General features: G+C 37.5%; 1 protein-coding gene across 2 annotated transcripts; it reads right to left on the bottom strand.

Moving 5' to 3' along the window:
- Positions 1-254: 254 nt before the first annotated feature.
- LOC107564863 (C-Jun-amino-terminal kinase-interacting protein 4-like) lies at positions 255-20,406 on the bottom strand. 2 transcript variants are annotated; one of them, XM_016250039.1, is made up of 29 exons: positions 20,280-20,406; positions 19,032-19,532; positions 18,220-18,414; positions 16,180-16,300; positions 15,985-16,055; positions 15,790-15,857; positions 15,560-15,632; positions 15,243-15,415; positions 13,549-13,811; positions 12,872-12,929; positions 12,604-12,756; positions 11,652-11,694; positions 11,396-11,523; positions 10,998-11,051; positions 10,777-10,917; positions 9,471-9,597; positions 9,188-9,271; positions 8,206-8,253; positions 7,658-7,799; positions 5,060-5,102; positions 3,600-3,680; positions 3,440-3,507; positions 3,209-3,357; positions 2,943-3,114; positions 1,732-1,745; positions 1,495-1,594; positions 1,303-1,401; positions 1,071-1,163; positions 255-956 (listed from the first exon to the last, which is right to left on the bottom strand). In XM_016250039.1, exons 2-29 carry the CDS (start codon positions 19,128-19,130, stop codon positions 847-849), a joined length of 2,970 nt encoding a protein of 989 aa, XP_016105525.1. In that variant the 5' UTR covers positions 19,131-19,532; positions 20,280-20,406; the 3' UTR covers positions 255-846. The 2 variants fall into 2 exon arrangements, with proteins under 2 accessions (XP_016105525.1, XP_016105526.1); XM_016250040.1 differs by lacking the exon at positions 1,732-1,745 and having other exon boundaries at positions 1,495-1,608.
- Positions 20,407-27,782: the final 7,376 nt, after the last annotated feature.

Here is a 27,782-nt window from a genome sequence, read left to right as displayed (position 1 = left end):
AAAGTTTCACATTTTCATAACACATCTTCCAGATAACACAACATTAACGTCACTTTCTCTCTCACTCATTAAATAGGTAGAGCCACACATTCCCCCATTCAAAAATACTGCAAAAAATGCCATACAGAAGCCTCCATTATTTTTACAGCAAAGAAACCAACAACCAAAAATAATAAAATAAAACCTCACCATAAACACCAAACCTAAAAAAAAAAAGATATATATATTTGTTCAGATTGAAGTATATGCACTATAGATGTAAATGTCACAAAATGCAGGTAGTGTGTCAAACTTGGTCAGTTTCTTGTCATTTTGACATTATTTTTCTTTGTGCAAGTTTCCAGTTGATCTAATGCACGACGAGCAACCAACAGATTGTGTTCGAAAATACTCATGACCAGCAGCATTTCAGTTTAAATGCATCACTCCTCATGATTTGAAATAAAAAAAATAAAACCATATTAATAATTTCTGGCCTAGCATTACATTCAAAACTTTGTCTTTGTTATGGTATTTAGGATGATTGTGTACAAAAAAAAAAAATCACTGGTCAAATACAGAATAAGACAGAATTTGAAAACATACACTAAGACACACTGGAGAGATCCTTTTGAGCAGTTCTTTAAACAATGTGATTTAAAGTCAGTTCACCAAAAAAAAAAAACTAAAATGAAAGTGCAGAATGAAGGTCCAAATTTACACTGCTCTACTTTGACTTTAGCCCTATAATTCCCCTTGGGAGCATCTATAGAAGGGGGACAGAAGAAAAGTAATGCATTGTACTATGTAGTACAATCTTATCCTGATAAAGCTCAAAGACTGTTTGAGTGAACAGTTGAAGTGCTTTCAGAGGGCGGGGCTTGGGATGGAGGGGGTGTGGTTCTGCCAAATAATCATGTGACTTCGTTCTGATCTCTGTAGGACAGACTCACTGGCCCCATCACTTCCATCATCTCCTAAAGAGGAAAAAGTAGTGATTATATTCTTATCTTTAAAAAAACAAACATTCTCAATGGAAGAATAAAAATATTTAAAGTCACAGATAACTGTGCCAAAAAGAAAAGTCGCACCAATTCGGAAGTTGATGTATCCTTCCCCGCCACTGAGAATGAGCTGAGAGGTAGTAGTAGCGCCATCTGGTGAATTGGAGGAACTATGGCAGCCTGCATTGATAAAAAAAAAAAATCAAAAAGAAACAAAGTAGTTAAAAATGTTTTTGCATTTTTAGATTCTTCCCAATATTGTTGTCAATACTGGTCTTCCATCTACTCTTACTGAAAGTAAACAATATTTGTTTCGAACCTGGAGCAGAAATGATGAATTTAACTGCTTGTCGGTGGCCATGGTAACAGAGCTGAGCTGAAGCAAGAGAGCAGTATGGTATAGAGCAGGACTCTGAACCTGCCAAAAAACAAAATGTAGATCAAAAAATTTAGAAGTTTCACGATCCTAAACCACTCAAGAATAGTTCATTTTAGTGGGGAAAAAACTCACTGAGGGACAGGGGAACTGAGAAGATTGCACCACTTCCTGTTCCCACCCACAACCGCCCACCGACCACAGACAAGGCTGTGATCTGAAGAGGAGAGAGAGACAGGAATGCAGAGCCTGCGAAATAGAGATAGATAAATAAACATTAAATACAAAAAAATACAAATCATACAATACAATCATCTAGGGAAGCACGATATATCAGCGACCATATCGGTATTGGCCCGATAAATGTTAAGACAGGAATGCAGAGCCTGCGAAATAGAGATAGATAAATAAACATTAAATACAAAAAAATAAAAATCATACAATACAATCATCTAGGGAAGCACGATATATCAGCGACCATATCGGTATTGGCCCGATAAATGTTCATTTTTACTGTTATCGTTATCGACCTAATAAGAAAATTTGGCCAGTATTTTAAAGCTGATAATGCATTATTTCCTTCAGAGACACTTCAGAGACCCTGTTCGCCATGATGGTTTTAAACTGCTTGAAATATGACTGGAATCGCTTCGAAAAGGAAGTCTGTCATATAGGCTACATAAAATTATTATGAGAATATTACTGTAAAATAACGTTATGGAATCTTTGTTAGCCCCTGTTTTAGGGCATTGCAATGGGAAGAGCACATCCACAATGGAGCTACACGCCATGTAGAGACACTTCAGAGACCCTGTTCGCCATGATGGTTTTAAACTGCTTGAAATATGACTGGAATCGCTTCGAAAAGGAAGTCTGTCATATAGGCTACATAAAATTATTATGAGAATATTACTGTAAAATAACGTTATGGAATCTTTGTTAGCCCCTGTTTTAGGGCATTGCAATGGGAAGAGCGCATCCACAATGGAGCTACACGCCATGTATTTTGTACATATATAAATTGTAATATTATGTTTATGTTGTATAAATATCTGATTAATCTCATATAGGATGCGTTTCCTAGAGTTAAATAAGCTGATAGCAAAGCACTTCAGTTTATCTGTGTTGGTAATAGGAGTGATAAGAGAAATTAATTTTAAAACTTACACTGGTTCAAACTAGGCTGCTGTAATGTATTGTATAATGTATAATGTATAATGTATAATGTTTGCTTTATGTTGAAATGTTTGGGACATGGCTTTTAAAAGTGAGACTTTTGTAATCAGGGTCTCAAAAATTATATAAAAAATTGGATTTAGATTTATCGGCCAACATATCAGATATCAACTTTAAAATATAAAGAATTATCGGTTATCGTTATTGGGCAAAATTTTCATATCGGTGCATCCCTATAATCATCTGTCACTTTGATTTACTTTTACTGCATCCTTGCTTGATAAATTTATTCATTTCTTTTCAAGATTCAAGATAAAAATTCACTAAATCACTTTTAAATGATAGACACCCATGCATGTAAAATTCCATGAATTACCCATATTAATGAATAAATACAATTCAAATACCTAAAGCTTTAGTCACTATGGATGATAAATCTACTTCCTGTAGAGGGTGGCCAGTTGTCCAATCAAAAAGCCTAAGAATGGGATCCAAACGGCATGCAGCCCAAACGCCACTTCCTGCTGCGCACAGAAAACGCACCTGCTGCTCACTTCGCTCAGACACTGTGAACAATTTCTAAATGGACAGAAAGAGAAATGTGAACGAGTGAGAGTGAGGATCTGAAGCACAAGATGAACAATCAATGACACCTTTTTCATCCGAGACCAACCTCTACTTTCCGAATTTTCACACTGATCATGTAAACTTTATTCCAGTATCCCACCCAAAGACAGCCGTCCTTTGCAAGGCAACAGCGAATGGGCTGCAAAGGTGGTGTGCCAAGTGAAAGCACCTCTTGAGACTGGAGATTCCAGATGCCTAGAAAAATGATCATTACAAGCCATAAATACAATTCATATCTAAAAAACACACCCAAGCAGACTAAACCACAAACACACACCTGAATTGTAGGTGAAGAATGCAAGCGTCCCATTGGCCAAGCCAGCGATCACCTCGCCCTGAGAATACCTTCACATACAGGAGGAATTCCAACAGAAACCTCAGGAATTTCATTCACATCAAAGATGACATAAACTGACAGTGATTCAAAAGACTCTTACGTCAGAGAGTGAACCCCCTCAGAAAGACTGACGGACTGCAAACAGCGGCGCCTGGAGCTGGAGGATGAATGAATCAGCACACTGCAAGAGGATAACATGAGTAGATGATTCCCATACAGAAAAATTATTTAACAATTAAGCCAGTTATTTCTATCTTTGCTGTAGTGTGTCAGTAATATCGGTTTACATTTCCAAACATTCCTTTACCCATTAATTGATTATTACTGTGGCAACGTCTCCAAGTTGCTTGAAGAAACCTACCTGCAAAGCTACCTGAAAAACTATGCAAGGACAAAAGCTGTTTTAAACGCAAAGGGTGGTCGCACCAATTGTTGATTTGATTCAGTCAAATTTAGTCATCCTCATTTTACAGCAGTTTTACACAAGTGCCTAAAACGTTTCACAGTACTGTGGCTTTGTAGGAAGGTTTCTTGAAGCATCTTGGAGACGTTGCTGCAGTTCTTCTGGATTTAGTCGGTCTCAGTTTGTTCTGTTTCTTCTTGATGGTGAGATCAGATCCCTGTGTGGAGCACTGGCTGCTGTCAGACTCCTTTTGCAAACAAAAATCTCACTGGATTATTACAATTAATGGCAAAAGGAATGTTTGGAAATGTAAAATTATATTTCCTACTGACACAATACAGCAAAAGATGGAAATAACTGGCTTAAAACCTTTTTTTTTTTTTTTTTTTGCTGAAAATGCAGCAAAATGCTACTAATGACCTAAGATTTTTGCAAAGTAATGTGCATGTGTGTGTTTAGAGGTATTTATTTCCATAAAATTGAACTATGCATTAAAGTTTAATAATTAATGTTAGGGATAAAAACGTACTGTATATGGGCCATTCTACAGAATTGGCTGTCCCAAAACCAAAAAACACATTTAAAAAGCATTTAAGTATTCAAATCTTAGTTTACTAAGATCCTTCTATCCTCCATATATTTAAAATATTAGTAAGCTTAATGTATATAAAATCGCTTAAAAAGCTAAATATATTTCAGTTTTTCTTTTTTAATAAATCTGCAAAAATGTCAACAATTCTGTGTTTTTCTGTCAATATGGGGTGCTGTGTGTACATTAATGAGGAAAAAAAATTAACTTAAATGATTTTAGCAAATGGCTGCAATATAACAAAGAGTGAAAAATTTAAGGGAGTCTGAATACTTTCCGTACCCACTGTATACACACACACACATATATTTACAATGTAGATGTTAGCAAAATCTTAATAGGTCAATATAACCCTTCTAATTAAATTATTATTACTGTGTTTCGGTAGTAACAAATTCGGGGAGAGGACAAATATTCCAAAACTTTCAGAAAATACATATGAGAATTAACTGCACAATTACTAGAAACATTTTTTTCAAGACGTTTTAAACTCTGACTTTGGACCAGTTCTGTAGAATGGCCCATACACTAAAGTAAGTTGAAATGAATAAGAATGACATGACCTCACCCTCCAGCCTGGGTTCCAATCCACACAGTTCCCGCAGTATCTCCTAACACAAGTGGAAATATAATTGAAACACGATTCAGTGAAACACATTAACACTCAGTAACTCTTAGAAAATCCCACTGCAAGACCAGTTACTACTACTAGAATTTTAAGAAAAATGACATGAAAGCTTAATGCAGATAAATGTAATAAAGAAAACATTAAACTAAACTATATTAACTATAGACAAGGGTGTAAAATATTGAGTAATTTTAAGTTAGCTATGGGTAAAGTGTAGAAAATGCCAAAGAATGGTCTTGCTAAGATACTCTAAATTAATTCTAAAGTATTTTCCTCAACTGGAAATTGAGGCAGAGGGGATTTTGCCATTCATGTAACTGTAAACTCAGTTTTCTCAGTTATTTGACAAAATACATGCATTATATAAAGTTATTACTTCAGGTCAAATACTGTTGCAGTTAGTGATGAGAGGTTTCTCCACAAGGTCCACTGACCCATGCTGTGGTCAATTGCATTTTACACAAAAATGGATTTTGTTGGCTTTATATTGAAGTAAAATAAGTTGATTGTTTTAACACCGTAAGAATGACCGAGTAAGTTTTTGATTTAAAGGGGTCATATGATGTTGCTAAAAAGAACATTATTTTGTGTATTTGGTGTAATGAAATGTGTTTATGCGGTTTAAGGTTAAAAAAACAAAGTAGTTTCGCTTTCACAACGAAACACACGGCGGGCTAGAGTGAGCGGAGGCATCATATGACCTGCGGAGGCAGGTCATATGATGCGATGAAAATTTTTCAAGATCTTGGTGCATAAAAAAATATCTGTAAAGTTGCAAAGACTAAAGTCTCAAATCCAAAGAGATATTCTTTATAAAAGTTAAGAGTCAGCCACGCCTACCTAAAGCGGCTCGTTTTAACACGCCCCCACATGTCTACGTCACTGTGTGGGAAGATTTGCATAATGCCACCCAAATGTTCACGCAAAGAAAGAAGGTGTAACATTTATTCTCGCTGTAGTATTGTTGTTGCCGCCGCCATGCCGTGAAGGCACTGTGTGCTTCGTTGTGAAAGTGAAACTACTTTGTTTGGCCTTCTAATAGAGGACGATATGGCTTTGTCATGCCTGGAGCTGATCCGTGCTGGTCGCTGAGGAAATACTTCAACTTCACGCTGTGGATCGCCGGATTGGCTTTCACTGTGGACGAAGCGGAGTCCAGCATGTGGTTGCCGCAAGCCTTCCGGACGCTCCTTCGTCGAATCTGCCGGCCCCGCTGTTCTCAAGCCCTGTTCACTCTAGCCCTCCAGCCGTTCCTCACTCTAGCCCCCGGCTTCTGCTCACTCTAGGCGTGTGACGCTGTGTTTCGTTGTGAAAGCGAAACTACTTTGTTTGGTCTTCCAAAAATGGACACGACTAGAAATCAGTGGTGAAATTGTATTTACAACACTGTTCCAGAACACTTCAACCCAAATATTCAAATGTGTGCAGCACATTTTATGGAGGACTGTTTCCTGATCCTGGTAGAGTAGACTACAATGCCGGCTGTTCTGACTCACATACTGCAAGTACGTTTTTTATATTTAAAGAGTTTTTATATTTTATATTTTTTATATTTAAAGCAAGTTTTTTGGGCAGTGTAGAGTAGGGCTTGTTGTTTGTCATTTCTCCGATCACAAATGCAGACATGGTTTTAAATGCGTAAAAAGACAGTATAAGTCATTATACACATTATATATGTGGAAAATAATGTGTTTTTTGAACCTTAAAACGCATAAACACATTGCATTACACCAAATACACAAAATAATGTTCTTTTAAGCAACATCATATGACCCCTTTAAAATAGAAAGCAGCTATTACAAATTTTAATAATATGTCACAATATTACTATTTTACTGTGTTTTTCATCATATAACTGATATAAGACACTTCTTTTACAAACTTATACATTACCAACCCCAAACTTTTGAATGGTAGTGTACTCTGAAACCGCAAGAAGTAAAAAGCAGCATTTTCCCACCTTGTAAACAGTGTAAAATTTAAGGTATTCAGTTTGAGTAATACTCAAGAAAAGCACAAATTATACTTAAAGGGATAGTTCACGCAAAAATGAAAATTACCCCATGATCCGCTGGAACGTCACTCTCTCATATAAACGTGTAGGACAGGTAGTGAAAGCTAGAGATTACAGTTTATAAAGTTGTAAATATGGATATTTTTCTTACACAAATGCATTGCATCGTTTAAGAAGGCCTTTATTAACCCCCCGGAGCCGTGTGGAGTACTTTATATGACACTTTATTTTGCTTCAAAATCTCGACCACCATTCACTGCCATTATAAAGCTTGGAAGAGCCAAGATATTTTTTAATATAACTCAGATTGTATTCATCTGAAAGAAGAAAGCCATATACACATACAATGACTTGAGGGTGAGTAAATCATGGGGTAATTTTCATTTTTGAGTGAACTATCCCTTTAAGATAATACTTAAGTACTATTACTCGGATATCATCCCTGACATCAGAACACTTATTCAATCATTACTGATCCAGGTGTGAACACTTAAATTCTACAAAGCTGCAGTGCTCAGACTGACCAGTAGGGGGCACAGCACAGCTGCATAATGCAGGGGATGTGGGTGGAAGGCTGAACTGATCCAGAATGGTATTGGAGCGTGCCGGGTCAATCACTGTGACATCACTGCTGGAAGCAGGTCCAGTGATGGCCCACACAGAACACTGAGGATGGGAGGCGGGGTGTGAAATGTTTACAACAATGACATGATGCAACATGGTAATTAGATGAAGGTGGTGGTTAAATGCATTTTTGTACAAGAAAACAACCTGTTCTGTAATACAAGGTTCCCACATTCAAGGAAAACCTGAAAATATGAGGGAAATTCAAAATTGGGATTTCCAGTCCTGGAAATTTCTATAGTGAGTACCATTTTATTCTAGTTATGCTTTGCTCTAAAATATTTAATTGGCTAAAAATTGCTTGTTATGAGTGAAAAGTGTATGAAATTATTTTTAATAACCAGTAATCACAAATGACTTAAAAATCATGGAAATGCATTGGTCAGATGGTGTGGGAACCATACATGTTAATTAGCTGTAAAAGATTGTGAAGGTTTGTTGAACGTACCGTCTGCTCTCCTGATATCTCTGGAGGAACTGCGACAGCACAAGTGAGCTGTGAACGATTAAACATTTATTAATCAACATCCTTGTTTAGATCCCTGACCTTGCTCTTCACTGGCTAAAATCAGTGTAGATGCATAGCAGAGGAATGTAGATCACTTCCTCTTCGGGTTACACTTAAAGTAAAACGTAAATTATGGAAACGTAAGACATTAAGCACCTATTATAATATGTTCAACTTGAAACACAGTTAGAATTACTGACCATATCCTAACCTGAATTAACCTTCTAATCTTTTCTCATTGGGACACAGTGTAACTTTATGAAGTGAAATGTTTTTATTGTTAACTAAACCTAAAACCATCAAAAAACATTTGTTGGTGATTGAAATAAAGCTAAAATAAAATTAAATATGAATATTAGATCAAATACTTAATAATAATTTTAAAAATCTTTCAAATTAGAACATTTGAGTGAATTAACTGAAATAAGTAATGAAAATTCTGTCATGATTTACTCACCCTGAAGATTTTCCAAACCTCTATGAGTTTCTTTTTTTCTGCTGAACATAAAATAAGAAGGTTGGTAACCAAACAGTTGACGGTATCCGTCACATTTTTGGTTCCCAACATTCTTCAATTGATCTTTTTTTGTGTGTTCAGCTGTAGAAAGAAACTCATGCAGGTTTGGAACAACTTCAGGGTGAGTAAATGATGACAGAATTTAATTGTTGGTGAACTATCCCTTTAATGTTGAAATATTAAAATTAGTAAGATTAAATTGAAATTAAAATAAATAATAGCTTGATAGAAATATTTACAAAAACAAACAAAAACTACTGAAAATTAAAAAACAACTAAAAAGAAAAGAAAAAAGAAAAATGAAAATATAAAAATAAAAAAGGCCAATACAAAATAATAATAAATACTATAATAGTAAATAAATAATACTAAAATAACACTGACTGACTGGTCAGGGTCTCTCACCTTCGCTGTAGCATCTCTCTGGTCCAGCAGTCTCAGCTGGATGAGGACGGGCACGTCTTTGGGCTCAGGTGGGAGTTCAGAGTCCTGCTCCACACAAATACACACACAGATTTATAATTACACTCAGCGGACTTCAGTTAAGCAATATTAAATGTGCAAACGTCATAGATATTTGTAGATATTGTTTATAAGCACACTAGGACAATCTATGTTTCAGATGCAGTTTGAGGTGTAGATGGCTCTATACCTGTTGCTATAGATAACAAAATATAGACGGGTTTACCTTCATGTTTGTAACAGCGAGGGGCATGCTCCAGCCATTGAGCTGTTTTTTACCCAGAGTACCCCACACATGAGTACGGATCTCCCTGTACAACTCTCTTTTCCTTAACCTGGGAGAATGAGAACTTCTGCAAGAAAAACATAATTCATTATTTGAGCAAAGTGTAATAATGAAAAGCACAAGTAACCAATGAGAGATATATATATATATATATGTATATATATATAGTCCCTCTAATACACGTTATTGTTCAAAAGTTTGGGTTAGAAAATTCAATTGATTAAAAGTGAGAGTAAAGACTTTTATAATGTAAAATTGTTTTTTTTTTAATATTTCAAAGAAATACTGTTCCTTTACACTACTTCTATTCATTAAAGAATCTGGGAAGAAAATATCAAAATATAAATGTATCAAATCTAAATGTAATAAAAAATATTTAGCAGCAAAACTGTTTTCAACAGATCATGTGACACTGAAGACTGAAGGAATGGCTGCTGAAAATTCAGCTTTACTATCACAGGACTAAATTACATTTTAAATGATGTTAAAATAAAAGTTATTATTTTACAATGTTATTGATTTACTGTATTTTTTTATCAAATAAATGCAAAAAAGTTTTTTCAAAAACATTAACAGATCTTACCAACCTTCTTTAACTTTTGAACGGTAGTGTTTATTTGAGTGAATGACATTTCTATTCATTGGTATTTATTACAATTGTTCACAACTGTTCAAAATTCTAATTCTATTCTTTTAGACTTGCACTCTAGTCATTTACTAACTGCTTGTTTTCTTTTTAAAAAACACTAGCTTCTCTAATCTTTTTGTATTCTATTCTATTTGTTTTCTTTTTTATTTATTATACAATTAACAAAAGCAAAAAAGGCCTCTAACACTAGCTTGCTCTATTCTTTTTCTATTCTATCTGTTTTCTTTTTATTTATTATATCATTTAAAAAACAACAACAACAACAACAAAAACACCCATGCTACATGTACTGCGTTAAGCTTGAAAAAATATCAGCTTTTTAAAAAAAATTTTTTTTAAGCAACTTAAAATCTTGTAAATTCTTGTAAATCAAATAAAAGTTTTCAAGAACCATATATAAAACTAACATGAATACGAAGAGTACAAATTAGAATTTTCTTATTGTAGACGTAAAAATGTCAAGGACCCACAAGTCATTTGTTGATGAATCAACGGTCTTAGAGACCTGAAATCCTGTAACACTATAATACAAAGGACAATTAGCAGGCAGACAATCAATTAGCAGGTATTTGAAACTGCTCATGCAAGAGGACTCACTCTGTTTGGGGTGATTTTGTAGAGAGTTGCTGTGGAGACCCAACTGGTGTTTGTGCAGAAACTGGTGTAGGAGAGACGGTTAATGCTAGAGCTGTGGCTGGAGCTAACTGACCCTTTGTCAAACCTAGAAAATTATTAAACCTGCAAGAAAAAAAGAGGTTCATAGCAGGAAATACCATGCACAAACTGACTGTTAGAGACTGGTTGCACAGTAACCTCACCTGCTCCAGACACTACCCTTCCCTTCCACAGGGGGGTGCTCTACTTTTATAACTCTAGAGGAGGACAGAATACATTGATCAGTGTGTATACTAGAATTTTCTTTATGTTCTGTGTAAAAAAATTGGTCTGTGCACAAATCACAATCCTAGGGTGTGAGTATTTGTCACAGTGTGGTTGATAATGTGCTCTGTGCTCATTTTTAGCGCATTGCTATGAGATTTCTCTGGGAAGTTATTTACTGGCTTAATTCAAAATAGCAAATATACAGACAAGCCACATGATTTGTTGCATCATTAATACCCATACCGCACCACTTACGATGAAGGTTAACAGATCAGTCAGAACATTTCTGTTGAAGACTTAAGATTTGCATCCCGGGAGAGGGAGTGTAACACACCTCTGAAGCTGAGCACGCCGCAGAGATTCCTGCAGTTCGAACAGTCGCTCTTTGTACTGATTCTTCTCCATGACGACCCGGGCCATTTCAGAACGAGAAAAGCGACGGAGGGAAGCAGGTAGCGAGGCCTGGAGAGAACAAGAGAGAATGAGGCAGGAATTTCGGACTGATTTCAGTGTTTCTTGGAAACAGGATTGTAGAATTTCCAGAATAGTAATATCCATAAACATCTCTGAAATCTTTCATAAAGACTTACATCAGGGTCCTCTGACTGGACTGTCTCAATTTCTTTTCGTAATCTGTTTTAAAATATAAAAAACTATTTAATAAGAAAACATATATATACAGTGGGTACGGAAAGTATTCAGACCCCTTTAAATGTTTCACTCTTTGTTATATTGCAGCCATTTGCTAAAATCATTTAAGTTCATTTTTTTTCCTCATTAATGTACACACAGCACACCATATTGACAGAAAAACACAGAATTGTTGACATTTTTGCAGATTTATTAAAAAAGAAAGTATATATATATATATAAAACCAAACAAACAAAACACAGACTGTTGCCTATTAATTTGAACCATTAAAAGTTACAATTCAACCATTAAAATTACTATTCAAGAGCTTTGGTTCAGTAAGTTTGTTTTGAGAAATCATTACTTTTATTCAGCAAGGACACATTAAACTGCAGTGACAGTAAAGACATTTATAATGGTACAGAGTTTTTTGGTTTAAAAATAAATAGTTTCTTTTAAACTTTCTGTTCACCAAAGAATGAAAAAATGTACCACTGTTTCCACAAAAATATTAATCATCATGAATGTTTTCAACATGATGATAATATGAAATGTTTCTTGAGCAACAAATCAGCATATCAGAATGATTTGTGAAGAATCACATGACACTGAAGACTGAACTAATTTGACTGTTTTTACTGTATTTTTGATCAAATACCAACACCAATCCCAGACGTTTGAATTCTACTGTACATATTTTAATGTACCTAATCTCAATCCTATGAAATGTTCATCATTCTTTGTTCCTGAAAATACTAAGCAGTGTCATTTCATGTATACAAGTTCGACTTTAAACTGTCATTTCCAATGTTATATAGAAACGACTTAGTAAAGTATTTAGTAAACTGCTGAAACTGAAATAAGTTGGAGTAAATGCCAGGTTTTACATGAAAACCTGTAAGTCACATTACCGCTTGATTTCATCCTCCATCTCCTTGGTTTTTCCTTCCAGTCGGCTGATGGTTTCACGGCAAGAATCAAGTTCCATATTCAGGGCAGATCTCTCACTGGTCAGCTCCTCAACACGGGATATAAGAGCCTTACGAGCAGTATCCACCATTTCACTGAGACGGAGACAAAAAGACAAATGAAATGGTTGATATGGGTCATGATCAGAGGCTCATTCAAGACTCAACATTGACAATAAACAGATTGATCTATAAAACTGTATTCTCTTACTGAGTGTGTTTTAGTTCTTCATATTGAGAAAGAATCTGCTCAAACTGGCCTGTGCTATCTGCAAACAAAACAAAAACACAAAGATTCAAGCACACACACCAGCCATTATTTCGACTGTGATGAATCTATATTAAGTAAAGCACAATGTATAGTCAGTTGGTTATTAGTGCTAAATAACCCCATTAAAATAAACAAGGGGTCTTGAAATGATCCTGAAATGGTTTCTTTTACAAAAATGGCCAGCTGACTGTACATTTGAATGCTTATTACAAGGCTGTACCAAAAAATTCAATGAATGGACATGACGTGAAATTATTTTATTATATGAAAAGAAAGGGACAGCAGAGTGATAAATGAAACTAGCACAGTGTAGGAGAGCAACGGTCAAATTTACAGTTTAGTGGTCACTACACAACAATATTTGATCACAGCTGCATTTGACCAATCAGAACCAAGTGTTCCAGAGACTTGTATAATAAATGCATTTAGCATCAGAGCAAAGATTTGATCATCAATTTCTCTGGTGTTGCAGCCTGAAGTAATACGATTTGAATGAAAACATTTGTGTTTTTTTTGGTTAATATAGATTTTATGCTTTTCTTTTCCCTGTTCCTTCATTGAAATGTAAATTTCTTCTAAACAACACACATGCATTCAAATTAAATACATGATCGTACCTCTGACACTGGCCCCCTGGTCAACATTTTCCACATATTCCCTGCTGAGTTCAGATAACTCTGAAAACACAGAGTCTGTATTCCTCAACTCCCACTCCAAGCAATCAGAGTCACTGTCCATCTCTTCCTCCTCCTTTGTTTTTTCTCCATCTTCCACCTTCTGGTCTTCAACCACCTCTCTCTTATCCTCCTGGGCTTGTTTCATTTCATCAAACAAACTGGAGTTTAATTCAGAGGTGGCTGTCTTTGAACAAACAGGGGAGCTGGAGAGAGACAGATCAACAGAAAAGATAACATGTTTATGGGAAATACATTCATTATTTGTATAGGGAAATACAATCAAATATCATCAAATATAACTTAGATTGTATTTCTTCCCTTTTTTCCGTGAAGGAAAAAAATGACAATGAATCATTTAACATGACTTAAAAAAAAACCAAATAAAAGAACATCAACAGGATGTTACACACATTAACAGAGATACAAACTCCCACTCACTTCCTGGAGAAAAAGAAAGAAAAGAAAATCAGAAAGCTTTTGATATGAAGTTACTTAAGTCTTAACCCTCTGGTGTTGTTCGGTCATTTTAGACCGGAAATAGTTTTTTTTTTTTAATGTTAAAAATCTCTACTTCATCAGAATGGTACGAAACTCGATGACTTTTATGGCAGTCACTATGTGACCAAAAAATAAATTAAAAAAATCTTGGACTCAAAAAAGCTAAATGGTTGTAAAAAAAAAAAAAGTCACACTTGTGTTGTTCGCGGTCAAAAATGACAGTCATTGGAAATAAATGAATGGGAAATACGCAAAAATACGAAAATTTTTTGTGTGTACAATCTGCAAATCATTCATGATGCAGAAAAAAAGTGCACAGCAATGAAGAGGGGACACTCTAAAATATCAGGAGTGCAAAATAGACACACTCAAAGCATTCCTGTTCATTTTTGTTACATTTTTGATGTTGTGTGTCTGTGTTCAGGTTTGACTGTAGTAAAATTTATGCAAAAACTGACATTTCAAACCAACATTTCAAAAAAAAAATCTAAACCTTTACAAAAAGTTGTCTTTGAGAATGTCTAAATATAAATCCTAATCCTCAACTTAATAAAAATGAGTATTTATGTCTAAAAACAACTAGAGAATTTATAAGCCTTTTTATATAGAGCTCTATAGGAATCTAGTGGCTAAACCAGGGAATTGCAGATGTTTTTCCGTTTTTTACTCCCACCAGATGGCACTAATCTGCCTTTTTTAAAGGCATTGTCTCTATTTTAACATGAAATACTGCCATAATTGAAAAGTATGTAATATAAAAATAGTAGGAAATAAATTATCAAAATGTTGCAGAAAAAATTTCTTATTTTCAATGGGAAAAAATTTATAATAATTATTGCATAAATATTAATTAGTATCATTCAATTCTCTCCAAATAGAAAATAAAAATCACCACAAAAGCACAGGGTTAAAGCACCTTTACAGTATAAAGAACAACTATGTATTTGATTAAAAAAAAGAAAACAAATAACCAATAACTCTTTTCTATTTTAATATATTTTAAAATGACATTTTTCCTGTGATAGCAAAGCTGACTTTTCATATACAGTATTCATATTCAACCTTGTCAAAACGGCTACAGTTGGTCTCGGACAAAACAATGAGATATTACGGTCACTCCTTATAAATTTCTGTACCTTGTTTCAACAAAGTCCTTCAAATGAGCCAGCTCAGGGGTGGAGCTTATGATTTTACTGATAAAGGACTGATCATTATTATGGTTAACTTCAGCATCAGTCACTTTGCTGTTGTTGGTAACGGTAATTTCTGACGCAGTGGAATCAGGGGCAATGCCAGCTTTTGGATCATGCTGTGTAAAGAAGGGAGAGGGAAAGAGATGCTGTTGTGAAAATACAGATATTTATTGTTCTATACTAGACATTAACGCAAATATATGCAAAGCAATATTTGGAAAGAGTGTAGTTTGTCTCCTCTGAATTACAAATAAATCCACCTCTTCAGTGCTGGAGGTTTCTGTTTGACCGTGTGTAGAAACAGCTTCTGAATGTTTGCTGTGCACATGATTCCTGCAAACAAAGTGAATTTCCCGTTGACACACAACAACACTGTAATTTTTTACTTCTCAAATGCAGAAGAAATTATAGTCTTCATTACAAGCTGTTAAGCAATAAATGTACCACAATATAGGCTTCGATTACCTCTATAAGGGGAAGTGTGTGTTACCTGAATGTGAAGGCTTCGCTCTCCCACTCCTTTTTCTTTTCCAGCAGATCTCGATGTGTCAGTACTAACTGGATATTCAAAGTTTTATTCAAATTACAAAAATGTAAAGATATAAAAAAAATGTAGAAAGAGAAATTTAAAGTAACCAACAAGCTAAAGCTAAACTAAAACAGATGCACTTGAGAGGTGACAGACCTTGTTATGTGTGTGTTTAATGGAGTTTAGCTCTCGTGTCAGATTTGCTTTCTGCTCCTCCAAAGCCATCACTACAAAGAAAAGACCAAAGCCATATATTTAAAACATACATTTATATAGATCATGCCAATGTGTTACCAGTCTGGACAGGCAGAGAGAGGGCAGAAGGGAGAAAGGTTTTATTCAGAGACTCACATTGATCAGCTTGTTCCCTGGCTTTTCTCTCCAGTTCTCTTTCTCTCTTTTCTCTCTCCTTTTCTCTTGCACGCATTGCCCTTCTCTCTTGCTCAAACTGGTCATCCAACTCCAAATAGCGCTGGTATGTAGACAAGTTTAATTTTAAAAGGTATTTACATTTAAAAGGTGCAACTTAGCCATTTCTTTCCTCATTACAAAAGTTGTACACAAAGAGATATGTTTAAAATCATGCACACTCATGAGAGATGATGTCAGTTAAAGGTGGGGCAAGCGATTTTTCAAAAATGCTTTAGAAAACTAATTTGGGCCGAATAGCAAAACAAACTTGTAGCCAATCAGCAGTAAGGCGCGTGTCTATTCATGATGTGGAGGAGAAAGCGTTCAGTGCACGGGACAGACATTAGCCGAGCCGAGCGACAGAAAGACAGAGATGGCGGATAAAAAAAACAAAAGAGGAAAATGTCTGCGGAACAAAAGAAGGCTTAAGGCAATAAGGCAAGATGTAGGACACATGTAAATATCGGATTAGCTTTCCAGCGCTGGAGAGAACTCAAGGAGCGGAAGGCCTGTGATCGGACGCCGAGGTTGCTTTGTTTCTTCTCGATAGGTGAGTAACACCGTGTCTGCGCCGCAACAGCTAAAGTCTGTCTAGTACACTGGACACGACAAAGCGACCGTTGAAAATCATTTGAAATTTGTGTCAATACGTCATAAATAGAACGCAGCAGCAGTTTTCTGTTTCATGATTTGTCGTGTCGTGCCGCATCCAGTGTAGACCATAGATATGTATATATCTATGGTGTAGACAGCATCACTGATTATAATGAGTTCTATAGTAGTTGGTTTTGCTTTGTTTCACAGAACTGGGTTGTGTACGTATGTGTTGGGCGGAGCTATCAAAATAGGGGCGAGACCCTTTTGGGGTAGGGGCGTGTTTGTTTTGGTGATTTCAAATGTCAACATTGGCTACCAGAAATCGCTTACCCCACCTTTAAGATACATTACTCATGGTTGACTGCAATAGGAGATTTTATTTTTATTTTTTTTACAACTGATCATAATGCCGAATCTGCCATTTTTGTCCCACAAACAAACCAGACATTTACCAGTATTTATACTACAAACCAGTATTTATTGTTTGAATTTCTTTTAAAAAAATGACAACATTTAAAAGCTGAGACTTTGTTTCATGCCGGAAGTAACCTGCTCTGTCTTGTCTGTCGGCGCATTGTCAGTTTCCACTTTGCGCCACAATGCATTTTTCACTGCATGAGAACATGTGTGGTGTGAGAGCACCATGGCTTGGTGGACACAGCAACAGTAACGAAGTGCGGTAGGTGTTTGCGAAGGGTCAATTACATAGGTAACTGAAAATTTTTGCTTTAGAATATATCTGTATGCATATTGACATGCTGTGGCAATTCAAAGAAGAGCCAAAATTTCAAAATGTTGCATAAAAGGTAATCCTAAGGTAGTTTTAATAATACAAATAATAATAAAACTTATAAATATTATTATTGTTAAACCCAACTGAGTTAAATTAATAGAGTTTTAATAATTAAGAATTATAAAATAATAATTGAATTAAATAATATAAGATGTAAATGGATATTTAAAAACACAACAATTTTAGGAGAATTCAAGTGGGAATGTGACCAATTTGAACAGAACTGATCCAGCTGGTCATTCCACTCCCTGAGCTGCACAGATAGCTTGTCTGTTTTGCAGCATTCATTTGGAGAGCATAGTTTCATTCTGTATATGGAGTATTAAGCTTCCTATAAACCGATAACTCTACAGCACAGGGGCCCTGAAAGGGCCACTAACTCCCCCTAAGGGTGTCAATATAAAATCCAAAATTACAGTACTGTAATATAACGCACATGAGTTCACGTTTAAAGCTTAAATATTTTTGGGGGACAAATATGAAAATGTTTAAATTGTATATTATTTTTTGAAATAGCTACATTTAAAAGGTTTGAAATACAAGAGGCTATTCACAAAAGACCTTCAATTCATCACACAGTTGTTTCTCACCTCTTGGCTCTCTCTCCTCAGGGTTTTCTCATTCTGATACCTCTCCAGCAGCTCTTCTCTCTCTCCTCTCTCTTTCTCTGCCTCCTCCTCTCTCTCTCTCAGCTGAGCCCTGCAGCTCGCCAGCCCTTCCAGAACCCAGACGAGGATGGGCAGCAGGGACTCGACTACACCAGCTCCATGAGTCTCCACCACCAACTACAAAGAAAAAGTCTGAACTGTATTTGTTTCCAGTGGTGTTCTCGCATCACATTTCATGCTCTTATCTTAGTGGGCAGCTGCACTCACAGGAAGAGCGATGCGCTTGTGAAGGGGTAAAAATACTACGGTTGACTTCCCTTATGAAAAGTCAGCAAAACATCTGCTCTCTGAACTTCACCGTACGCTGTGCTTGAGCAAGTGGCAAATGATAAAAAAATGCCTCTAAAGGCCCATTCACACCAAGAACAATAACTATAAAAATAACTATAACGATATTAGTGTTCACACCAACAGATGATAACTTTCTGTTTATTATAAGTGTGCTCTGCAGTTATGTCAAATGCTCGAGCTCCTTAAAGCCAAGTGCATTCTGATTGGCTGTTATCGCTTATCAGCTGGAAAAAGAGTTCTGAATGTGATTCCAACAATATTGTTCCTTCATGTCGTTATCGTTATAGTTGTGGTATGGACTTTGCTATTCTCAGAATTAGAACAGTTATCAATTCTTTATTCATTACCATGATATTTATCATGCTTGGTGTGAAAAGGCCTTAAAGCTTTAAGGTTGTTTTGATTGGTTTGTTGAATAAACATGGCTACTCTTGATTGGTTACCTGCAGCTCCGAGTACAGTTTCCCCGCCTCCTCGCTCACAATATCTGGATCCATCTCCAGTTCTCCACTTCCACAAAGAGCACTTTCACCATAATCCATGTTTCACAGTTCTCCGTTCTCTGACTGGCTTAATAGCGCTATAATTTGAATGTACCCCCAGTCTTGCTGATGAACTTTGCTATTCAACACAAAACTCTTCCTTTTTATCACTCTGTTTTCACTACCTTAAAATGGTTTCAGTGTGTACCCAAACAAGCATGAAAATAGTGTGGTAGTGTGTTAGTGACGGCTTGCGCGTACACTACAACATCTCTTCTCGCTCTTATAAATAGCTACGTGAGAAACAGAACTATTTTCTTAAGCCATTTGGTATTTCCAGTTAATTCCCCCTCTTCCATGCTTCTCGTTTTCTGTTTCACATTCATTCTCAAAAACTAAACTGACTAAAGTCACTGGAGTTAGTCGGCGCTGTTTATGTCTGGAGGTGTTTTGGTGTCCATTCTGGTGGGAAAAAACGGGTAGAAACATGCGTTAGTACATCTAAACCATTTTGAACAACCTGTCATGCATGCATGCGCTTTTATTAATCCATATTGACAGCAAGACTACATGGACTATTTAAGCGAAACATAAAACGGGGAAACCAGTTACACAGCCTAAAACATATGCATAAATCTTGTTCATCTTCTTAGCTACTTCGAAACGTGTTATGCTCAACTATGTTTGGTTGCAGTTTTAGATCGGGTGTTTTAAAAATAGCATCCAACTTAACTTTTTTGTTGTTAAATTCTGTAATTCACCCAAATATAATGCTTGTTCTTTATATAGATATGTAAATACAGTTTTGTATACAGCTTTCTATTGCCACTCTAAGCCTAGTTCACCCTTAATAGTGAATAAGCTAGTGAATAAGTCATTTAATCGGCCAATATAAAACAACATCATGTTAATGTGTACACATACTGTGTACACACATGCATACAACACAAGCATATATAAACACACACATATATTTAAAGCCCCATGACCACAACACGTCTCTCAGACTTAAAGAAACATTACCGCGTAAATATGAAGCACAAAAATAAACTTTTATATTCAACAGAAAATAAATCGTCGGCAACACCTTCAACGCTATCTGCCTGTGCCTGCACTGACAAGCTCTTCGCACTGACACTTGGCCTTTTAGCAGTACATTTCACAAGCAAACGACTATTTATTTAGGTTTAGGCATATTTATCAACTCACCTTTACCCATTACTGTGGCTCGGACAGCATTTCAATGAGTTCACACGGATGAAATCCAAGCTCTTCGCGTTAGAAACGATATCAATTACTCTAACCCAGGACCCAGGTTAAGGAAGGAGGCGTGGCTAGAGCGCCAGCAGTTTGAGTGACGTCAGTCTGGACCTATCAAAAAGAAGAGCGCTGAGTAAGAACCAATAATGATGCCGAGGGGGCGGGAGACGGGCGCTGTACGAGAAACGAAAACTTTCTTAACGCTTGAACGTTAACACGTGATGGCTCATGCTTATCATGTGACTTCGGGGTAGGAAAAACACACCTGGCGAAATACTTCACCTTCCAGAGTGTGTGTGTGTGTGTGTGTGTGTGTGTGTGTGTGTGTTCGAGAGGTTTTAGGAGATCAAAGGTCGTACTTGACCGACTTTACCACCGTCTGCGTTTAGGTTCACGTTCATGTATATTGTGACCTGCGACGCTCCAATAAATAAACTCACCGACTCAGTGACACCCGCCTATCAGATTTCACCACATGCTTGACAAGAGGAGACGAAACTGAAAGAGATCTGCTGCTGGCGCCCACTCCAGACGAGAATACGGTCTGTTTGGGCACTGTTGGCCCAAATTCAACAATTCTACATCATGATTTTGAAATGATTTCTTCAATTATTTTAAATTAATTGCAGTAAAACTTTATTTTTATATGAATTAATGGCAAAATGCAGTGTATTTGTCAGTTTATACTTTTTTTGTGCAGACTGCATTTGTTAAGCTAAACCGTTTACTCATAAAAAAAAAAAAAAACTATATATTTTTTCTTTAATTTATTGGAAATCTGCTTGGGGGGGAAAAAAAAAATATATATATATATGGTATAAAAAATGCATGACATTTAAAATAAAAAAAAAGTGTGTGTATGTGTATATATATATATATATATAAATTTGAAATTTCACTATAATGGCATAGAAAAGGACCTATACATTGCCATTAAAGTAAAATTACTGAACCTAAACATAGGAGCCTGATAAAAATATTAATTTTAGAAGGAAATTTCAGATGGAACTTAGAGGCTTTTGCACCTGAACTCTTCATATATATAGAGAGAGAGAGAGAGGGAGAGAATGTGTAATATTCACACAAATGCAGGTTTTAAACACTTAGACATTGTCCAAATTTGGTAAAAAAAAATTCAAAAATGGCACTTCCATGGAAAATGAATGCAAAATAAACCAGCCAAAACAAAAACAATACAAACGTGACACTTGAAAACAACAATTGTTTAGTTATTCAAATATTCGAGCATCAACAATTATGGAATCACACATTCATATTTGTGTATAATTGCTTATAAATACAATTATAGGTCCATCCTAGTTACTGTATATTCACTATATCCCCGATATCAATATTGAGAAGATAAAGATGTGTTGTTATTATATGCAGTTTTATAAAGTGTTATGTTCCATTAATAAGCAAACCTTCTGCAAACCGGCTGCGAATTATATCACTAAGTAAATTATGTGCATAGCAGCCTTATTTCAACAGTTAAAGCTGTACTGACTTTATTGGTTATCCGTATCAGTGTATTTGAACACTAAACCCGAGTTATATGTTGACGCAGAGGACCAATTATTCTCTGAAGCAGAATGGTAACAATGGCAGATCCTTTTTAATTGAACATTTATTGCAAACCTAAATGAGTAATATTTGAAATTTAATTTAGAACATTAAATCGTTGTCAGACGTCCATGTCTCAGGTGGCATCCTGCCCCACTTCCCATAAAGACAAGGGAGTCTGTGATTGGCTCTCTTCACAGCCACACTGGTGCAAGAGTCAGGCTTTCTGATGACCTCACACCAGTCAGGATAATCTACTGGTAGGGAGTTGCTGTCCGGGTGAGAAAACACACACTCAGTATGTGCAGGTTAGTGGGTATATATGCTCCAGCACATTCAAACAGCTTGGAACGGGTCCATAAAAAACTTCTAAGGTATAGATTTAAAAAAGAACTTCCTGTATGGCGCAGAAGGTGCCTAATCCAACTCTCGCCAATACCGAAGACCTGTCCTTGATATTCACAGGTGCCTAAAAGTACCACAAAGTCTTGTGATTTAAGTATTTACACATTAATAAAGTAAGGCCATTTATTTTAAGTGCGGTGATGTACCTTTGGTGTTGAATGTGCAATCAGCAGTATATGACCAGTGGGGACATTTGAACCCATCTGTAAAAATCTACCTCATAAATTATTATTATGTCATGCATAAGTTTGTATGCAGCACTTTGTTTCAAAGCTTTGTTTAAATCTTGTGGATGTCTGTTTGTTTCTCTCAATGATCTGGGTTTTGAACATCACAGTATTTCTAAAGAATTCATGTAGGTGTTAATCAAAAAGAATATATTATACATTCATAAATAACTGTTTCTTTTATCTCTATTGAAATATAGTAATGGTAAATTTTTCACTTAGTAACTAAATGTTTTGTTACATTTTATAGTGAATTAATAACATTTTATTAAACTGTGTGTTCTACCTTTGAAGCTGGTTTTTGGTGTTAGTTTTATTATTATTTTACAGTAAAACTTATTATAACTAAAACATATTTAAGTAACACTTTAACATATTTAAGACTTGAAATGAAATAAAGATTTTATCTTTTCCTGTGAATCTTGCCTTGTATAGTGTGATGTTTTCTGTGGTTTTTCTCCTGTGGTTTTCTGAAGAGTACACTCTTAAAAATAAAGGTGCTTCACGATGCCATAGAAGAACCTTTTTGTCTAAATGGTTCCATAAAGAACCTTTAACATCTGAAGAACCTTTCTGTTTCACAAATGGTTCTTTGTGGTGAAAAAAGGTTCTTCAGATTACAAAAAGGTAAGAAAGAGATGGTTCTTTAAAGAAACTTTGACTGAATGGTTCTTTGTGGAACCAAAAATGGTTCTTCTATGGCATCGCTTGAAGAACCTTTTGAAGCACCTTTATTTTTAAGAGTGTATCTTGAGTTTTATTGTGAGGATGCGCTATGATCTCTGATATTTTACTTCTGTGCAATTGACCCTCCTACTAGACTGTAACACACACACGTACAGGTAAAGCATGATGTTATACACTTTATACACACACAGCTATTTGTTTTCATTGAAATTCATTAAATTTATTTTGCTTCAAGAAAAGCTTTTTTTTCATGCACAGATTACATTAAACTAGAGGTTGCAACAATAAAAGTATAAGAGTAAAGGCCTTTTTAATTAGTTAAACAAGTAACAGTAGTTGCTGTCAAGTTAAATTGTGCACATGAACACATTTAAAAAATCAAGCTTGTTAAATATGGTATACTTGGGGTCAAAATGTATATTTATGCATATATATATATATATATATATATATATATATATACACCTTTATCTTAACTATGTAATCATGTATTACACTAGTCTGTGTGTTAATGTGTAACTGGTGAAAATAAAAATGTAAATTGCAATTTTTTTTATTATTATTACTTTTTTTTTTTTTAGCAGTGAATTAACAGATTATAAATTATAAACATATTATAAATTCATCTTTGTGTGTATCAATAACAAATACTTGCACGGAGCCTTTTCTAACAGCCTGATCCACTTCTGTTGTGTTCAGGGTTAAAAAAATTTTTTTTTTTCATGATCCCAGACATTTTAGGAACATACTATAATTACTTATTTTGATTTATTTATTTATTTTTTAATTTAATAACTGGGATTTTTTTTTTAAACCAAAATATTTTTGAATCTAATAATTGAACTACATCCAGTCCATTTCTAAAAGGTTTAACAAGCTGCTTGTGCATGTGCATATCATTAGTTATAGTATCATGTTTGTGCAGACAGCTGAGTAAAACTGGCAAAAAAAGACCTTAAACGATTAAATAATCTATACTGATCTCATGATGGCAAAAAAGCAATGACAAAAAAAAAATTTGTTTGAGGCATATACACTGTGTTACAAATTATTATGCAAGTGACAAATCAATAGGATTTCAGTACAATAAACAGTCAGATTTTTGATTGTTTTGATTTTCACATCATTTCAGGTAACTGGTATCAATCTCAGACAGGTCTGTTCAATAGTTTGCCAGGTCTTCTTAGGTAAATGGAAACCCTACTTAAAGAAGTTGTTCCACATTATTAAGCAAGTCACAGTTCTCTTGCAATATGGTGATATTCTGAAGATAAAAAGTATGACACAATGCAATGTCTTGCAGAAGGCATCAAAACAAACAATATTTTGCGAAAAGCAAAGAGATTATTGAACTGTCAAAAGATTTGTGAGTGACTTAGAGCAAAGAAGATCTTGGTCAGATAAAGATTTATTAAGGAATGTTTCTGTCAAACAAATGAACTGTATTGTAATGGCAGCTGTAAAATAAAAGCCACTGCTGAGCAGCAAACAGGTGTTTCAAGCTACTGGAGTCTCAAGATCCTCTCCATGCAGACTGGCAGTTGTGTGTAAAGCTGCGTTTCAGTCACTGCTAACCAAACCTCACAAAGAGAAACCTGCACAGTGGCTGTAGAAATACATGAAGACTTGTTTTAAAATAGTTTCATTCACTTACGAATGCTGCAGTACAATGGATGGTCCAGATAAATGGATTTCTGATAGTTGATGAATGGCCATCCTCTTCCAATGAGACTATAACATCAGCAAGGAGGCGGTGGGTGATGATTTGGGTTGGAATATTGGGAAGTAAGCTGTAAGGTCATTTTAGGGTGTCAAAAGGACTTTATACCACTTTCTGCTGTGGTATAAAATGAAGAATAGTGCTCTCAGAAATAAAAGGATTTTCATGCAGGACAACACACTATCCCACGCTGCATAAATACCATGGTGCTAAACAGTTTGAAAATGTGTTTCTAGTGGAAGCCACCTGCGCCCCTACTTTTTGGCGTAGGCCAGGGCTTACCACAAGAGGACCAGCTACTGCTGCTATGGCACTACCCAATCAGTAAGACTGGATAACACTGGGAAAACGTACCCGTTCCACCTGGGACAAGGACGTTGCGGAAGCTCCAAGGAGGTTTCAGAAGCAAATACACATATGAACATACCTTAGGTGCATATGGAAGATTGGAGGTGATTGTAACCCTCTTGGAATGGCAGAAGTCTGCCGGGGAAACACGGGCTCTGAGGCCATACCGTGGACATGGCATCCAATATCCAGTGGGCCATCCTCTGCTTAGAGACGACATTCCCTTCAGCCAGCCTCCTTGACAGACAAAGAGCTGGTCTGAGGTCCTGAAGCTTTGTGTCCGGTCTACGTAGCACCTTAAGGCTCGGACGGGAAAGAGCAAAGCTAGGGCTGGGTCTGCCTCCTCCGGGGGCAGCGCTTGCAGGCTCACCACCTGATCCTTGAAGGGAGTAGTGGGAACCTTGGGCACATAGCCGGGCCTCAGGGTTACCTGGGAGTCAGCCGGGTCTCAGTCTGCTCATAATGCGAACAGCACGAAGCAACCTCAGATACTTCTGACTCCAAAGGAGGAGGTGGCGGGCGAGTTGCGACATGCGACGGGAGCGCGGACCACCGTGTCTGTTGATGTACGCAACGGTTGCAGTGTTGTCCGTGCAGACTAGTACATGCTTGCCTCATAAGCGCCCTTTGAGACGGATCAAGGCAAGGTGCACTGCCAGCAACTCGAGACAGTTGATGTGCCAATGCAGTTGGGGCCCCATCCAAACCCCTGACACTGCAAACCCGTTGTACGTGGCCCCGCAGCCGGTGGTTGAGGCATCCGTGTGAACCACAGCATGCCTGGCGATCTGGTCTAGGGGAACTCCTGCCCGGAGAAACGCAAGGTCTGACCACGGGGTGAAGGTTTGGCAGCAGGCCGGTGTAACTTGGACCCGGAGAGTGCCGCGTTGCCACGCCCACCTCGGGACTCGGCCATGGAGCCAGTGCTGAAGCGGTCTCCCAGGAGCCTCTGAAATTGTTTCAGTGGGACCACCATCCTGCTCTTGAATGTATTCAAGCAGTTCAACACCGACTGAGCACGTTCCTGTGTGAGGCGTGCTGTCTGTTCGACTGAGTCCAACTCCATACCGAGAAAAGAGATCCTCTGCGTCGGGGAGAGTTTGCTCTTTTTCCAGTTGACCTGAAGGCCCTACTGGCTGAGGTGCGAGAGCACCAAGTCCCTGTGTTCGCACAACTGATCCTGAGACTGAGCTAATATGAGCCAGTTGTCGAGGTAGTTGAGAATGCGAATGCCCTGTTCTCTCAGGGGAACAAGGGATGCCTCCGCAACTTACGTGAAGACCCGGGGTGACAGGGACAGCCTGGAGGGCAGGACCTCGTACTGATATGCTCGTCCTTCGGACGCGAACCGCAGCAATGGTCTGTGGTGCGGAAGGGTCGACACATGAAGTACTCGTCCTTCAGGTCGATCGCTGCAAACCAATCTCGGGGACGGATGCACCCGAAGATGCGTTCCTGCGTCAACATCTTGAATGGTAACCAGTGAAGGACCCGGTTCAAGACACCCAGGTCCAAGATTGGTCTTAACCCACCGCCTTTCTTGGGTACAATGAAGTAGGGGCTGTAAAACCCCGTCTTCATATCGGCTGGAGGGACCAGCTCTATCACATCCTTCGCCAGTAGGACTGCGATCTCTGCACGCAAGACAGGGGCATCTGCTGCTTCACTGAAGTAAAGTGGACGCCCCTGAACTTGGGAGGGCTCCGAGCGACTTGAATCGCATAGCCGAGCCTGACGGTTAGAAGAAGCAATCGAGACAGCCTGGGTAGCGCTAACCAGGCTCCCAGACGCCGCACAAGTGGCACCAACAGAACTACAGGCGTACCCACAGTGGGGCAGCGAGGAAGAACGCAGGGACCCGGCCCGGGCGTCTAGTAGCCAAGGCCGTAGCGTGTAAGGCAGAGGCAGCTTCTCCACAGGCTGTATAAGCATCGCTGGCCAGTCCAGTACCTACAGACCCGGGAGGGGAGGCACAACTGCATCGCAACCGACCGCTCCACCGGGGGGACCCTTGTAACCCCCTAGCTGCACCACCGTCGAGGGTGGTGAGGGAGGAGGAACCAGCAGATCGGTTTCCGGCAGTAAAAGGTGCCGTCCACGACCTGGTGAGCTCCTCATGCACCTCCGGGAAGAAAGGCACCGAGGCGGGGCACCGAGAACCAATCGTGGACCACCCCAAGAACCAATCGTGCAACCTTGAGGGCCCGGGACACGGTGGAAGTCTCCACTCGAGCCCTACCCCCACGGCGGCCCTGGAAAGCATAGCTGTTATTTCCGGATCCGATTCAGGCATTGCTACAGTCCCGGAGGACAGCAGCGCAGCCGAACCTTCCACTCCAGAAAGCTCTGGCTCACCTTCCAATGCAGCGATCGACATCTGGTCGTTGGGAGGAGCGCCAAAGGATACGGCTGGGACGCTCCTTGTAGAGGGCCCAGCACGTTCCATTGGCAGCTCAACTGGTTGTGGAGTGCAAGAGGAGCGATGGTCCCCCGAGGATTGGT

The sequence above is a fragment of the Sinocyclocheilus grahami genome, unplaced genomic scaffold (genome assembly GCF_001515645.1).
Source record: "Sinocyclocheilus grahami isolate Dianchi unplaced genomic scaffold, SAMN03320097.WGS_v1.1 scaffold967.1, whole genome shotgun sequence".
Classification (NCBI taxonomy): Eukaryota; Metazoa; Chordata; class Actinopteri; order Cypriniformes; family Cyprinidae; genus Sinocyclocheilus; species Sinocyclocheilus grahami.
This window is presented reverse-complemented; position numbering and strand designations above follow the sequence as displayed.

What these genes read in the sequence shown, in the direction of transcription:
- LOC107564863 (XM_016250039.1), bottom strand. Translation starts at nt 19,130, where the DNA reads ATGGATTATGGTGAAAGTGCTCTTTGTGGAAGTGGAGAACTGGAGATG. An exon ending in GAAGAACTAAAACACACTCA is followed by an intron (nt 12,757 to 12,871) that starts GTAAGAGAATAC and finishes TCTCCGTCTCAG; the next exon opens with TGAAATGGTGGATACTGCTC. An exon ending in GAGGGGGTTCACTCTCTGAC is followed by an intron (nt 3,508 to 3,599) that starts GTAAGAGTCTTT and finishes CTGTATGTGAAG; the next exon opens with GTATTCTCAGGGCGAGGTGA.